At 34.3% G+C, this 16,101-nt stretch overlaps 1 protein-coding gene and 1 long non-coding RNA gene across 7 annotated transcripts in view; one reads left to right on the top strand and one right to left on the bottom strand.

Annotated features, from left to right (window-relative positions):
• LOC120430942 (striatin-3) overlaps window positions 1-16,101 on the bottom strand; it is a 50,798-nt gene that overhangs the window by 2,632 nt on the left and 32,065 nt on the right. For 4 of the 6 annotated variants that reach the window (XM_052708966.1, XM_052708964.1, XM_052708965.1 and 1 more), the window contains exons 3-6: window positions 7,864-8,065; window positions 989-1,222; window positions 690-920; window positions 511-624 (exon numbers count right to left, since the gene is read on the bottom strand). In XM_052708966.1, coding sequence (XP_052564926.1) covers window positions 511-624; window positions 690-920; window positions 989-1,222; window positions 7,864-8,065 — 781 coding nt within the window. The remainder of the gene's footprint in view (window positions 1-510; window positions 625-689; window positions 921-988; window positions 1,223-7,863; window positions 8,066-16,101) is intronic. The other 2 variants (XM_052708969.1, XM_052708968.1) reach the window with 2 other exon arrangements.
• LOC120430943 (uncharacterized) lies at window positions 3,608-6,999 on the top strand. The gene is made up of 3 exons (XR_005607775.2): window positions 3,608-3,954; window positions 4,020-4,120; window positions 4,175-6,999. It is a non-coding gene; the product is annotated as an uncharacterized LOC120430943 (long non-coding RNA).

Consider the following 16,101-nt stretch of genomic DNA (forward strand, 5'->3'; position numbering starts at 1 on the left):
TTCGTCAGCCCGATTTTGTTCAATTATCAGACTGATCAGGGCGTTACATTTCTCAAAGGGTTGCTGAGGCAATTAACAAATATCATTAAACTTCTAATCATTAATAAAAAAAATACTGCAATAACTTTTGCTTGTTTATGATGGAAAGGTAGCTTATTAGGAGTTTTTTTTTTAATATGTTATAATCCAGAAAGTGTCAAAATGAACCTACTCAGGTATGAGTAAATGAGGCATTTGTCAGATTTGACTAAATATCAAACAAACAGTTTTGAAAAAAAATCTTTGTCATCATTGGCCTTTTTGGACAAGTTTCACCTCGGTCGGATCTTTTTTTTTCTGAAGGGTTCGATTCGATTTGAGATGGAATGACCCCCAGCTGTCAAAATCACTCAAAAACGACGGATGGGAACACAACCGAACATGGACACGATTGGTCGGACGTACGGACGGAAGGGACGGAACACCAAACAAAGCAGAACAAGGCAGAACATCAACAACAGAAGAACTCACCAACGAATATATCCCCTCCGTCCGATTTTCTGTTTTCTGACAAACTGTTGTCCTCACCTTCTGTCAGCAGATTCAGCTCGTTGATGACCTCGTCAGCTTCTGCATCAACGTCATCTACGGGAGAGAAAGAAGCCAGATTAGTTCCGTATCGCCAAATCCGTCTGCTCCAAGTATCTTACCGTCATTCATGGTGACACTACCTCCTTTGGCTTTTCGCTTTGTCGTCTTCATGTCCGTCGTGTCGTCGCTGTCGCCGATTTCGTCCGACATGTCGTCCATGTCGTCCTCGGACATTTCCGAGTCGGCCTGGGCCAGAAACTCAAAGTTGGCGATGACGGCCGCCTCCGAGTCCAGGATCATCGCTTCCGTCATCGACGAGGGCTGGGACTTTTTGGCCGGTGTTCGGCGTCCTGAAAAAGCGAGAGGGGAAATGAAGAAGAATTACAAAATCTATTCGCGATTCCGGCCGGCCACAGACCACCTTGTGACTCGCTAGCACGCTTGTTGGTTTCGCTACCGCCGTTGATGTTCGGGCTCACGTTCTCATTCTCCTGCTCGCAGTTGTTGTTCAGGCCCAGTAACGAGCGGACCCGGTTCGAGCGGATGTCAATGATTGTTTCGGTGTAGCCGATCTCCTGCAGATACTGGCGCAGCAGCTGCCGACCCTGCCGCCATGTTATGTTGGACACGGAACTGTACGGAACCTCCGGATCTGTAGATGGGAAGAATTGGCGTATTACTATTGGTTGATTTATTTGTTTAAACCTTATTTTAGGACATTTTAAAACAATGGTTATCCAAAAAGCCGTGATACAACATAAAGTCATCCCACATATTCGGAATACTTTTGTGATAATTTGTCAATAGCATGCCAAATGCATCTTTTCTGTAGGCCATACTAACAGTTCAATAGCGCGAAACTGCGTTTGTAAACAAGCAGTCTATCCCCTTCGATAGACTGCTTGTTTACAAACGCAGATTCGCCCTATTGAACTGTTACTATGGATTTTTAAGACCTTTATTTGGACATGATCTTGCTATATCACTAGTAAAGATGTTTTTTTAAACAAAAAACTGCATTTCAAGACTATTTTATCCAGAACAACAAAACACTGCCTCCAAATTGCCTGTTCCATAATTGTGGGATGTTATTGTGCCTCCCACAAATGCGAGTTTGTTTTTTTTGTTTGCCATAATGTAATAGCTCCTTTAGAAAACATCAATTCTCTAGTTTTATTTTTAAAGGTCTTATAAACATATGAAACAAAAAAGCTTATACTGCCCATGTTCGCATAAATGTCCCATATGCAAAAACAGCAAGCTGAGAAAAACGCATTTGAAGTTTGTACCATACATAAGGCTACCGTCAGTGGGGGTGACATTGGGTCTGGGGGGTGAGATTAGGTCAAAGTGATTTTTTAAGGATTTCACCATTTCTCAGATTCTTCTCAATTAAACTGAATTCTGTTAAAAGGGTTGTGTAGGGGACATCTTAAGATGACTTCGCTGAAAAAATCTCGTTCCTACACGCAAACCTGGGGCTTATCAGACCAATCTCTGATAATCGTCTATCAGAGATTCTCTGATAAACTTTTGGTTTGAGTTCATCAAAGAAAGCAACTTAAACGCACACATGAGCACAACATTGTATCGTACACGAGAATTCACCCCTAATTCATCCAAAGATCGTTGCGCCCCTGGTGGCGGATATCGTTATAAGCCGTCATCTCAAACGGGGAGCGTTCAGCGATTATGTGAAAAGGGGCATCCAAAAATTACGTTACCCCAATAATTATTTGATAAATTTTACAAAATTGTTTTTGAATTGTTTAAATGTCAAAATGTCAAAATGTCAAAATGTTAAAATGTCAAAATGTCAAAATGTCAAATTGTCAAATTTTATTTGTTTTCCTTTTTTCTATTTTCTGTTCAAAATTTTTAAATATTTTTTTATTAAATTATTCTTTCATTTTTATTAAATTTTCTATTAATTTTTTTAGTAAATTTTTTATTATTTTTTTTATAAATTTTTTATTAAATTTTTGATTAAACTTTTTATTAATTTTTTATTATTTTTTTTATTAAATTTTTTTTATTAAATTTTTTATATTTTTTTTACTACATTTTTTATTATTTTTTTATTAGGCCGATGCAAATATTTAAAAAAGTTTTTGTCCCTCGGCCCTGGCCGTGGTCAAGGGGGGGGGGGGGGGGGCAAAAAAATATAAAAATATAAAAATTTAAATAACAAGCCATAGTCTTCAAATTTAAATGAAAAAAGTGTTTTAAAATGCATTTTACACTTGTTCAGTTGTTTTGCAATCATTAGTTTTCAAAAAATCTAAGATCTGACAAAAACAAAAATTGTATCGAAAAAAAAAGATTTTGCATCGAAAATTTTCAAAAAATCTTAAGATTTTTTAATAAACCCAAACATGCTAAAAATGATTTTAAACGCAGGAGAATGTATTTTAATTTGATTTCAGCTGGTTGCACTTGAATTTTTATTGAAATTTTGAAGTTTATTGTAAAAATATTTTTTTTGCCCCCTGATTTTTCGGGCCAATTTTGAAGGGGGGGGGGGGGGGGGGGGGTTAAAAAAAATTTTAAAAATATTTGTACCAGCCTTAAATTTTTAATTAAATTTTTTATTAAATTTTTTATTAAATTTTTTATTAAATTTTTTATTAAATTTTTTATTAAATTTTTCATTAAATTTTTTATTAAATTTTTTATTAAATTTTTTATTAAATTTTTTATTAAATTTTTTATTAAATTTTTTATTAAATTTAATTTTTGATTGAATTTTTTATTAAATTTTTTATTAATTTTTTTATTAAATCTTTTATTAAATTTTTTATTAAATTTTTTATCAAATTTTTTATTAAATTTTTTATTAAAATTTTTATTAAAATTTTTAATAATTTAAAAAAAAAAATTATAAAATTTTTTATAAAATTTTTTTGTTAAATTTTTTATTAATTTTTTTTTATTGAATTTTCAATTAATTTTTTTACTAAATTTTTTATTATTTTTTTTATTAAACTTGTTATAAAATTATTCATTAATTTTTTTATTGTCTGTTTTTTAATGTTTCATTCAATTTCTCATTTTATTTGTTATGTCATTAGAATTTTCTTTTAAACATTTAATCAATTAACCATTTAAACATTTAAAAATTTTCAGTTCAAACCTTTTTTTAAATATTTCATGAACACACAAGGGTTAATGTCGTTGACAGCTGAGGGTTAAGAATTTGCCTAAGAACCGAACTGTCAAATGTTTTCCATCTCGTGGAAATTGTTCGATTCGTTGTGTGTATAAGCAACGAAACGAATAGCTGATTTCAAAATGAATTTGCGCTTTTTACCCGAACCTGAACCCACAAAAGGTATTCAGTTACGACGGGGCTGCTTGCCAACGATGCCAACGATAATATTTTCGGTAAGTTCTTTCATAAAAACGAATTTTCCTAATGCTAAAGTGAATTGTTTCTGCGGTTCTTCCAGCACATCAGGAGCTGCGAGACGGTTCTCAGGTTGACACCGATGTCATGCTGATGACCGCTTCCAACCGATGAAGGATCTAATCATTCCGGCAGCTAGTTAAGGTAAGTTTTAGAACCAACAAACAGAAATAAAATACTGACATCCTTTTATTCCAGTTCCAGAATCATTTCCAAGCCGGAACGGAACCGGTCTCATAAAACATGGCAAATCTTGCCAAAGACACCATCCGACGGAACCTGCCGGAGTCGCTGCATGCCAGCCGCATGGTTAAAAAATGTTGTAGTTTTCCACATCATTAATGAAATAAACTTTTTCCTTGCTTTTTATTTGAAAAAAGTGTGTGTGTGCATTCAGTAAATAGAGTTATCTAAGCCCGAGCTCACGCACACCAGCACCCCATTTGTTTTGCTGGCGGGTACAAAATTTAACCTCAATCTTTTTCGTGTACGTACACGCAATACATGCGCACGTAGATAACTCTATTGCCTTCCGAGATGACAGTTATTTACAGGCTGGAGTCACGCGCGACGAAAGCGCTGCCCAAGCGGTGAGATTTGGAACTAAAATTCATTTTTGCATGTACACCAATACTATCAAAAAATATGGTGAATGTGAGTGCACAATACATAGAGAGAAACGTCAAAACCGAGGCGAATGAATTTGACCGATTTTGACAGAGATCTCTGATAAAGATTTGACGGAGAATTCTCTGATAGAGACGCTCTATCAGAGAATTTCTGATAAATTTACCGAGAATTTCGGCGAATTTGACCGAAGTCTAGGTTGCGTGTAGAACAAATCCTGTTATTTTGACAGCTGTCTAAAATTGAGGTACGTTTTTGGCCAAAAATGACCTCTTGAAAAATCATTTTTCTAAATTTTTTGTTGGAATTGATCAAAAAGTACCCAAATGTTTGAAAATCTCTACTTCAAATATTTTAGCATGTCAATACGATTCCCTTGAACAAGAAACACTGTTGGATGACTTGTTTTTATCATATCTTTGTATTTGAGCATCATTTTAGTTTCATTTGACCCAATGTCACCCCCTCTAAGGGGTGAGATTGGGCCAATTTTCAAACTATTGGCATTTAAGGTAGTGTTCATCAAAATCCACCATATTTTGGGAAAATGTTAGTAAACTATCTAAGAACAAATCTACGTTGGAAGATTTTCGATGTTATTTGAATTGTTTTTGTTATTAAGTAATTACGAGAGGTGTATCGTTTTTTGACCCATAGTCACCCCCACTGACGGTACGTGTTAAGTTTTCGTGAAAAAACTGGATTTCCTCCTGATTTCTAGAACAAAGTACTGGATGTTATAGGATTTTCTGAAAGAGCTTAACTCAACTCAAAAACTATTAAAATTCATTTGGGACATTTATGCGATCATGGGCAGTATAGGTCCTTTAAAAAAACTCTAGATGTTTCCTATTTCTTTGTCTTTATGATGCTGTATCTCAGGAACCAGAGGTCGAATTTTACACGCCTTTTAGACAATTTTATAGCATATTTTCTGAAAAATGTCAGAACTGGGCTCTCATGGTCACTATTTTTAAAAATCGAAAAACTACAAATATTTGATTGAAATCAAACGTTCAGAGGCTATATCTTGAAAACGAGGAACTTTTTAAAAAATCTAAAGGAACTATAGTACTAAATTCGCAATTCGCAATTTTCAGTGTAAGAACGGGCCTTGACCGATCTTATGCACCAGGTTCCCGACGAACACGCACTGCCCTTACACCTACATCTCACCCTTGCTCTGAGTCAGTACGAGCAGCACGCTAGAACACGCTTTGAGTGTTCGTGCCAGGCATGCACACCTTCTTTTCCGGTTACGCATTTTAACTCGGCCGGGGGTGGTACATTACGTAGGGTTTGATGTAAGTATAAGCGCCTAACCATTTAAAGTGTGCCTATCAACTTTCTTTAAAGCAAAAACTGTTTTATTTTTAGTTTGAATTCAAAAATTAGTTGTTGAGTCGTGTTTATCTGTTGCTATTTCTTTTGTCGCGGTGTTTTGTTACAATGTTTTGGTCCTAAGCATCTTAGAAAAGTTTTTCAAAAGTACAATAGTAATATTTGTGTTAATCCTTTAATCATTCCATAAATTGAGCAAGGGCTCGAACCTCACTTGCTTAAGAAAAAGGTGAAGTTTCAAAACAATGGACAGTGAAGGAAACATACTTTGTAAAGTATCAATAGTAAAAGGAAGATAGTAATTTATGAAGTAGATATAGAAATTAACAATAGTTAATAAAAAGAGGTAACAAACAAGCTTAGATTATTGTTATGATGGGCAATTTACAGGGAAGATGAAAAATTATTCAAATAGATACATAAAGAAAAGGCACATGATAAACAAAATTGACATCGCTGCCAAATTAAGGGAAAGCAGATAGTTTGTTACAGCAGCATCAATTGGTAAAATAGAGTGGAAAAGCGTTGAGAAATAAGAGAATCAAATACGTAAAATCGAAATCAAATGGAGGATAGTAAACAGAAGCCGTTTTAGAAAAACAGTGAAACAAAATAAACAGAAGATAGCTGTTAGCTGAAATGGAAAAAAGAGAAACCCCGTTCTGCGATGCTCAGGTACATCCACAGCAGTTGACTCAACATACTGCGAATCAAAACAATACCGTCTACAATCACAAATTACTTCCCTTTCCCACATTGACGCGCCCCTTTCTTCTAGCCGTCTCTACTCTGACCCTCGCTGGTCAAAGGTTTACGAGTCGTTTCCACAGGCCACCAGCTAGGTTACACCTTGTCATCATGATGACTAAACCAAGCCAACGTGGAGGTAAGAAAATAGGACACTTGCAAGGAACCAGAGCCATGCTGTTTTGTCCAAACAGCACTACGGATGTAGTTGGGCTCTTTCCGGGATGTTCCTCGCCTAGGTGTGTCAACCGACGAGTATCATCAGTATCATGTGCACCCTTGGCCTGCAGGAACTATAGTACTAAATGAGGTCAAAAAAAAAAAAATTTATGCATGAAATTTAGTTTTTTTTTTTCAAAAAATCATAACTCGGTGGCAAAATGTTAGACCATACTTCTCTATGGCTCAAGAGTTGCGGTTTTTAGCCCCCTAAACATATAAAAATTTCGAATTTACCAATTTTAGGAAAATTGAGTTTTTGTGAAAAAAAGTTGCTTGTTTGAGCAAAAAAATTGATGAATTAGCCAATTGTTTTACAAAGATCAGCAAAATCAAACTAGAAAAATCTAAAGCACAAAAAGCCAAATCAGCTGATTTGGCGATTAATATTTTCGAAAAATATTTTCAGACAAAGGCTCTTTGGTCCCGAGACCATCAAAAGAGCATTTTAAGTTTTCATTTGACCTTTTCAAATGTTAGGCTTGATTTTTGAAACTTCTAACTATTGTGTCTTAAAAGCCAAATGGCAATTTTTCGGACAACCCTAACACGGCGTAGGGTCGGGTCTAATTATTTCGGCCAAGGAACCCCCAGAAACGGAGAATTTTTTTTTTCGAATCGTGCTGTTTTCGTGGGGAATTGCTATATACAAGTTTGACTGCAAGCACATAATGGAAAGGCTTTGAGATCCTGCGATAACCAAATTAACAAAAATGGCCTACGATGACATGTTTACAAAGGTCTGTTGATATCAGGGAGGGTCGGATACAACCGACTACTTAATTGGCATGAAATTGGCATAAACACACCAAATTATTCTTAATTATTTGAATGCAAATCTCGATGTTATATTATTTTGTAGAATCTTACATTTAGATATCAAAATGATGCAACATGATACTATCGTTTATGACAAGTTTTTTTTTCTCAACATATCAAAATGAAGCACTTACCTGGTGCGACCTCGGTGCCGATGCCTGGCTCGTCTGACGGTGGCTTAATATCGTTCATCGGCGGATCGACGCCGTACTTTAACCGGTGAAATTTCGCTCGTTCCTGCTTCAGCGCATACTCGAGCATCTTAATGCGCCGGATCAGGTCCGATTTGAGGGACTCCTGGCCTTTCCGCTCACCGAGCAGTACGGCAATTTTCGCCTGGAAAAATTGAGAAGAAGGAAAACAAATCTGGTTTAGTAAATAATTTTATTAACATATTTTTTTTTGAATTATTTTCCTGTCAATTCAATTTGAGTATAACTTGAAATAAAACAAAGACCGAACAAGATGTGATAGACCACTTTTTTTTCTTACTGATCAGCGAAAACATTTGCTTTCCAAGAATCGGCTGAAACGCTTCGTTTGTTTTGTTTCAGCGGAGAAAGCTCTTTCGTTCAATTGATGCGCATTTAATGTTTAACTGTTGGATTTATTATGTATACAAGAGTTAATTCCAGGGATTGCTTCCATACATATTATTGTTGGCGTATTGGTTTCTGATCAGAAAGTGGATTAGACCTATCAAGTGTAGCATATAGCACACTTTTAAACATTTTTTAAATCTTTTTGAAGGGCATTCAAATATACATTTTCATCTATTAACAAAACAAATTTTAAGACATTTGGTTGTATCATTGCCGAGATACAGCTATTAAGAGTTAGCAGTGCCACGTTATGTCAACATTGCTTTGTCCAACTTGGCTCAAAATTTTGATGATGACTTGTTAAACTGGACCTGTATGCATGACGAAGACCGATTTTTTTTAAACAGTTAAAAATATTTTTAGGTTTTTCAACAAAAAATCGTCAGCTTTCATTTTTTTAAAGAAAAATTTGGGAATCGGACTTTGTCATGCACTACGTATAAGTCTTGGTAAAACTGTCTCTTACTTAGTTTAGCCACGAAATATCTTCATGAAACTTTTAGGAATGATTGAAAATCATCATTATAGTTGATTTAGTAAATTTTCTGCAATATAAAATTTTGTGATTCCCCTTAAAACAGTTAAACACTAACCCATGTTTTACTACTCCTTCGCTGTTAGATGTTGTTGGCTTTCTTTTATTTATCAAGCAAAAAACACCGATTCTGTTGCACAGTTTAAAATCTTAGTAAATAAAACAAACAGAACACAATAACTCCCTGTACGATAGCACTAAACACGATTGAACAACATTTTTTGACGAAAATGTAACAAACCGAGACTGAACACAGGGGAAAAAAACTACTACTCTTGAGCAAAACGCAAACACCACTCAACTAAAAACAAAGCTTCATCAGCGCGATCGCGAAAGTGCAGTGAGTTGGAGCAAAAAATAACAAAATAAAATAAAAAAAAGCCAGTGACGAAAGAGTAAGGGTAAACAACAGCAGAAAGAGCAGCGAAATGGTTCGAATGAACATAACGTTACACTCCTCCTCCTCCCCAAAATATTACTCCACTTCAGATGTTGTTGTTGCAAGTGTGTTAGTGCTTTGTAAGACATCGCCGCCACAGCCACAGAGTTCAAAAGTGAAAAGTTTGTGTTGGTTGCGCTTAATTGTGCTTTATTGTTGATGAACATCAGTGCCCACAAGACAGCATGTCACCAAGTTGGAAACTGGAAAGCACTAAGCAAAGCACCAAACAAACAATTTGGTGTCGGTTAACAAGTAAACAAGCCCAATTACTGAATAATGTACACGCAAAATAAACACCCTTTTCCTATGTCAAAAGAAGCCGTTTTGCGTCATTAGAGCTTTCTGATCGATTTGGCCTCATCGAGAAAAGTTGTATTTAACTTTTTAACACATAACATATCTGGAGTTTTCTTTTTAAAAAGTTCGACTAAACCAAATTATTAGATTTTGCTTTTTGGGTGTTTTTTATTACAACTGATTCAAGGCGGTTTTGAAAACACTCAAAAGCAAAACTTAAAAATTTAATTTATTGGACCTTTTCAAAAAAAAAAAAAAATTAAATAAAAAAAAAAATTAGATGTCAAACCTCCCCTAAATAAAATTAAATAACATAGAAAATCCAAAGGGAAGTATTTTGGGAATTAATTTCGAGTTATAAATAATTTAATTTAATTATTTATAATTCAATGAAAAAAGGTTTAATTTAATAAAAAAAACGAGATTTTTTCCGTGTTCCCATTTGCAAATGCATTTACAAAATATAAATCTTTATCTGTACTTTTTTAAACCTTTAGAGCTCACAATATTTGAATAAATGTGAATTTCTTTTGATAAGACAGGGTTTTTTTTAACCATTAGTGGACCCCCTAGTAGAACCGACGAGCATTTTTCACAATTTTTCAATATTTTAAGCACTTTTTCATAACCTTTTATTCAAAACAATGAAATCTGAAGTCTTTTGAACAATTTTGACTATTTGTTTCATCAGTAATTTGTTTTTGAGCAGAAAAATAGCCATTTGAAAAAAAAAAGTTTTTTTTGCCTCTTATGGACCCCCTTTTCCGGGTCCACTAAAGGAAAACTGTTATTTTTTTACCAAATTTAACCGATATTTGGTGTTTTGATGCATATGGTGGAGGTCTTATGATACATATAATGAATAAAAGATGGATTTTCCATCATAAACAAATATGTTTTGTTAACAAACTTTGCTTAAAACAACAAAAAACCTAACAGACATTTAAAACCATTTTTTTCCAAAAAAGATCAAAGAAATCGTTTCAAAAACAACTGTAAACATAAAAATGATTAAAACAAGTAATTTTGATGCACATTTTCCATATTAATTACATAAATAGTTGACCGAAACAAAACAATAGATTTGTTTACGATTGCTGATAAAACTACGCATGCTTATTTTCAAAAAAAATAATTTGTTATTGATTTATACTTATAAAATAACATTTAAAACTTTAATTATGATGCTTCAGTTAAGTAAAATTAACTATAGTTTTTTATTGTTTATGAATTCTTACGGCTTCAGCATTTTTGAACATGAAAACAGCTATATTTATTAGGGTGGGTATGTTTTTCAAAAAGTTCTCGGATCAAGTTTTAGTATGGTTCCCCTTGTAGGGCATGCCCATAGGGACTTTCATGCCAAATATCAGCTCATTTGGTTGTAAACTGGCTGCGCGCATCAGGGTTAAAGTTTACATGGGAATTACTATGGGAAATTGGAACTTTTTGTTCAAACGCTCCTACAGGTCTGAGAAAATCACGCGCCAACTTCTGGTATGGTCAGGCCTATGGAGAATGGTCTAGAGAACACTTTTCCCGAAGAGAGCATATGGATTCGTTGTCCCTAGACCTGGCGCATCGGCAAACAATCCGATGTCTCCGGAATCAACGGTTTTCCCTCAAAAAGCATCAAATTTTCCTTAACATGCTATGAAAGCTTGATGAACACCGCGACGCCATATGTCAGACAGCTACCACGTGGGTGAGAAACGGCTGGAATATTTAATTGCAAACCTTCTTTTATGTAGAAAATGATGATTTCGAGTAATCCTGATATTATTTAGTCGAATTCAAAATCTTTGCATAGCAAATTTGTATTTTTTTTTTGCAAATATTTCAACCACGTGGTAGCTGTCTGACATATGGCGTCGCGATGTTCATCAAGATTTCATAGCATGCTAAGGAAAATTTGATGCTTTTTGAGGGAAAACCGTTGATTCCGGAGACATCGGATTGTTTGCCGATGCGCCAGGTCTAGGGACAACGAATCCATTTGCTCTCTTCGGGAAAAGTGTTCTCCAGACCATTCCCCATAGGCCTGACCATACCAGAAGTTGGCGCGTGATTTTCCCAGACCTGTAGGAGCGTTTGAACAAAAAGTTCCAATTTCCCATAGTAATTCCCATGTAAACTTTAACCCTGATGCGCGCAGCCAGTTTACAACCGAATGAGCTGATATTTGGCATGAAAGTCCCTATGGGCATGCCCTACAAGGGGAACCATACTAAAACTTGATCCGAGAACTTTTTGAAAAACGTACCCACCCTAAATATTTATACTCATAATTGAAAAAATATGCAATTAGGTTGATTACAACAAGCATTTATTGTATTTTTAACACTGGAACGCCCCACGCATGTCCAACTTACACGGACGCCCAAGCCTCCCAAAAAAGGTGGAACGGTAACTTCAACTCGCTGGTTCTCGGGCAATACTCAACCAATCGGGACGATTCTTTTTTCCAGTGATTTGTAAGAATGTCTAGATGATCCTAAAATTTTGCAGAACTTGATTTAAACAAATCTGTAATTTCTGCGATCGAAAACATCGTTCCAACTTTTTGGGAGCCTTGGGCGTTGATAAACTTTTGCTTAAATACACAGTTTTCTTCAATTTTGAAGGTTAAATTAACAGGGGTCCACTTTTGGAAAAGTTAGGATTTTTGTTGTCCTATATTGGACCCCCCTTATTTTTGCTTGAAAATGAGCAGCTCTTCGCTTTATTTTAGTATAGTTCCTTAAACTTATATTATTTCGACTAACTGAAGTTAAATAACCAGTCAAAAATGATTGGATAGTTAATTCAATCATAATATAGAAAAGCTGTTTTGCTGTGAAAATGCTAGTGGCCATGTCTGATTTCAGATGTCGAACTCAAAACACATATTTTGGCAATTTATATTTTTGTTATAATTTTAAAATCGAGATGTACATTGTTTTTTTTTATAAAATATGTTAATAGTAGTTAATGCAACAAGTTGTAAAAAGAAGATTTTTTCAGCATGAGTCGTACATTTATCCAACGAGGTTTACCGAGTTGGATAAATACGACGAGTGCTGAAAAAATTAAGTTTTGCAACGAGTTGCTTACAACATTTTTTGCAATTCTGAAAAACTCTTCTTGAATGGAATTTTATGTCAAACATTCATGTGTTTAGTAAATTCACCGTTCAAAACAAAAAAATATTTAAAAATGTTACTTTTCGATAATAGTGCTACAAAGTTCAACTTTTTAGCACCCATTTCAGTGCTGAAAAGTAGAACTTTTCAGCACTGGTATTGAAAGGTATTAATTTTCCTTTCTGTTATTTTTGGTAGGGAAAAGTAGGCCGTTTCGTTTCTCCAGAAGGACAGGAAAAGTTGACAGTTTTACAGCGGAATTGCAAAAAGTTAGTTTTTGCAATTCCGTCGTGAAACTACTTACTTTTCCTGTCATTCTTGAACGACGAAATAGCCTACTTTTCTGTACCAAAAACAACAGAATCGAATAGCAACACTTTTCAAAATGAATGCTGAAAAGTTCTACTTTTCAGCACTGAAATGGGTGCTGAAAAGTTGAACTTTTCAGCACTTGTTTCGAAAAGTAACACTTTTCAACATTTTTTTGATTTAAACGATTTATTGACAAAATACATGAAAATTCGACTTAAAATTCCATTCAAGAAGCGTTTTTCGGAATTGCAAAAAATGTTGTAAGCAACACGTTGCAAAACTTGATTTTTTCAGCACTCGTCGTATTTATCCAACTCGGTAAACCTCGTTGGATAAATGTACGACTCGTGCTGAAAAAATCTTCTTTTTGCAACTTGTTGCATAAACTACTATTTCATGTTCTTTCAAAATCAGCCGTTTTTGAAAAAAAAAAAATAATAATAATGATAACAACTTTCTCGAGTTTTAAAATGTTTCGATCATGACCATTGCTTTTTATTGTCAGACTCGCAATCCAAAAATCGTTAGTTCGAACCCTGGAGTAGTAGGTTCCTTGGCGTAAAAATAGGTTTGGGCGCTCTCCCCATTCAAGCCTTTGGACTCCTAGGTTCGAGCAGAAACTTGCAAAAGAGACTACAAAAGACCTGGGGGTCGTTAAAGTGGATGGTTTGATTTGATTTTGATGGATAGACTTATCATGCTCCTTTTTATAACAAAGTTAAAACTCAAGTTTTAACTCAAGAGCAACTTTCTACGAAATCGGCCGATTTCGTGCATTTTTATTTTTTGTATTTTTTTATTTGACTCAAACTTTGTGGGGGCCTTTCCTATGACCAAAGAAGCTATTTTGTGTCATTGGTTCACCCATACAAGTCTCCATACAATTTTGGCAGCTGTCCATACAAAAATGGTACGTAAATATTCGAATAACCGAGATTTTTGATATGTTTTAGGGGACAAAAACCCGCAACTTTTGAGCCATAGAGAAACATGGTCAAAAAATCTGCCGCCGAGTTATGAATTTTTGAAAAAAATAGTGATTTTTGGAAAAAATCGAAGTTTTATGCAAAAACAAATTTGACATTATTTTTTAATGCAAAATTTAATTTGCAATCGAAAAGTACTTTACAGATTTTTTTGATAAAGGGCTCCGTTTTCAAAATATAGCCACCGTAAGTTTGATTTTAGCGAAATATTTGCAGTTTTTCGATTTTTAAAAATAGTGACCATGAGTGACCATTTCTAAAAATATTTTTTTTGCAATTCCGTCGTGAAACTACTTACTTTTCCTGTCATTCTTGAACGACGAAATAGCCTACTTTTCTGTACCAAAAATAACAGAATCGAATAGCAACACTTTTCAAAATAAATGCTGAAAAGTTCTACTTTTCAGCATTCAAATGGGTACTGAAAAGTAGAACTTTTCAGCACTTGTTTCGAAAAGTAACACTTTTCAACATTTTTTTGTTTCAAACGATTTATTGACAAAATACATGAAAATTTGACATAAAATTTCACTCAATGGGTGTTTTTCGGAATTGCAAAAAATGTTGTATGGAACTCGTTGCAAAACTTGATTTTTTCAGCACTCTTCGTATTTATCCAACTCGGTGAACCTCGTTGGATAAATGTACGACTCGTGCTGAAAAAATCCTCTTTTTGCAACTTGTTGCATAAACTACTATTTTTAAAAGTTCAGAAAATTTGCTATAAAATTGTCCAAGAGACATTGAGGATAAGACCTCTGGTTGCTGAGATACAGCGGCTTAATAAAAAAAACACGAAAATTGAAGTTTTCGTTAAAAAAAATTAAATCAAGACTAACATTTTAAATGGGCGTAATATTCAATGTTTGGCCCTTTTAAAATGTTAGTCTTGATTTATTTTTTTTAATATTATTTTCGAAAAGATCGGAAAATTTAACGCATGTTTCATGTTTTAACATTGAAAATCGGACCATTAGTTGCTGAGATATCGACATTAGAAAATGGTGGGCTGTTTGGGTGAGACTTAGAAAACTTATATTTTCGTGTTTCTTTTTGTTTAAGCCGCTGTATCTCAGCAACCAGAGGTCCAGTCTTCAATATCTCTTCGACAATTTTATAGCAAATTTTCTGAACTTTTCAAAAAAATATTTTTAGAACTGGTCACTATTTTTAAAAATCGAAAAACTGCAAATATTTCACTAAAATCAAACTTTTGGTGGATATGAAGACCCCGTTACCAGACGTCAGACCAAAAAACTTTTGGTGGCTATATCTTGAAAACAGAGCCTTTTATCAAAAAATCTGTAAAGTACTTTTCGATTGGAAAATAATTTTCACATTAAAAAATTACGTTAAATTTGTTTTTGCCTGAGATTTAGATTTTTCCAAAAATCACTATTTTTCAAAAATTCATAACTCGGCGGCAAATTTATTGATTCAAAAGTTGCGGGTTTTTGTCCCCCAAAACATATCAAAAATCTCGAAAATAAAAAAAAATCGTATTTTGGGAAATTGAGTTTTCGTGAAAAAAAATGTTATTTTTTACTCAATAGTCCTCAACAATACCTACAACTTTGCCGAAGACACCTAAATTGTATGGAGACTTGTATGGTTTAACCAATGACACAAAATAGCTTTTTTGGTCATAGGGAAGGCCCCTACAAAGTTGGAGCAAAATAAAAAAAAAATCCATTTCCGGTTTTGGTAGAGAATTGCTCTCTATTGATTTTTAACGAATAAAAAAAGAACGTATATTGAACAAAAAAACACGTATTTACAATTCTTTTTTCGCGTAGGTATGATTAAAAAAAAACGAAAATATTGAAACGTACACAGGCCTAAGGTAAATATTTTTTAAAGTGACAAGAGATAATTGAGATAAGCACCGATTTGCCGAGTTTTTTTCCTCCACGCACTACAATTAAGCGTCAATTGGCCAAAAACATTGAGTGTGAATGCAAGCGTAAAATGCATCGAGTGCAACGCGTGAAAAGTAGTTTCTTCTTCATCTTCTGTTGCTACTTCTTCTACTCCTTTCTGGCAATTATAACTCTGAATGAAAAGTTCATTAATACT

Source organism: Culex pipiens, chromosome 2, assembly GCF_016801865.2.
Source record: "Culex pipiens pallens isolate TS chromosome 2, TS_CPP_V2, whole genome shotgun sequence".
In the NCBI taxonomy this organism is placed as follows: domain Eukaryota; kingdom Metazoa; phylum Arthropoda; class Insecta; order Diptera; family Culicidae; genus Culex; species Culex pipiens.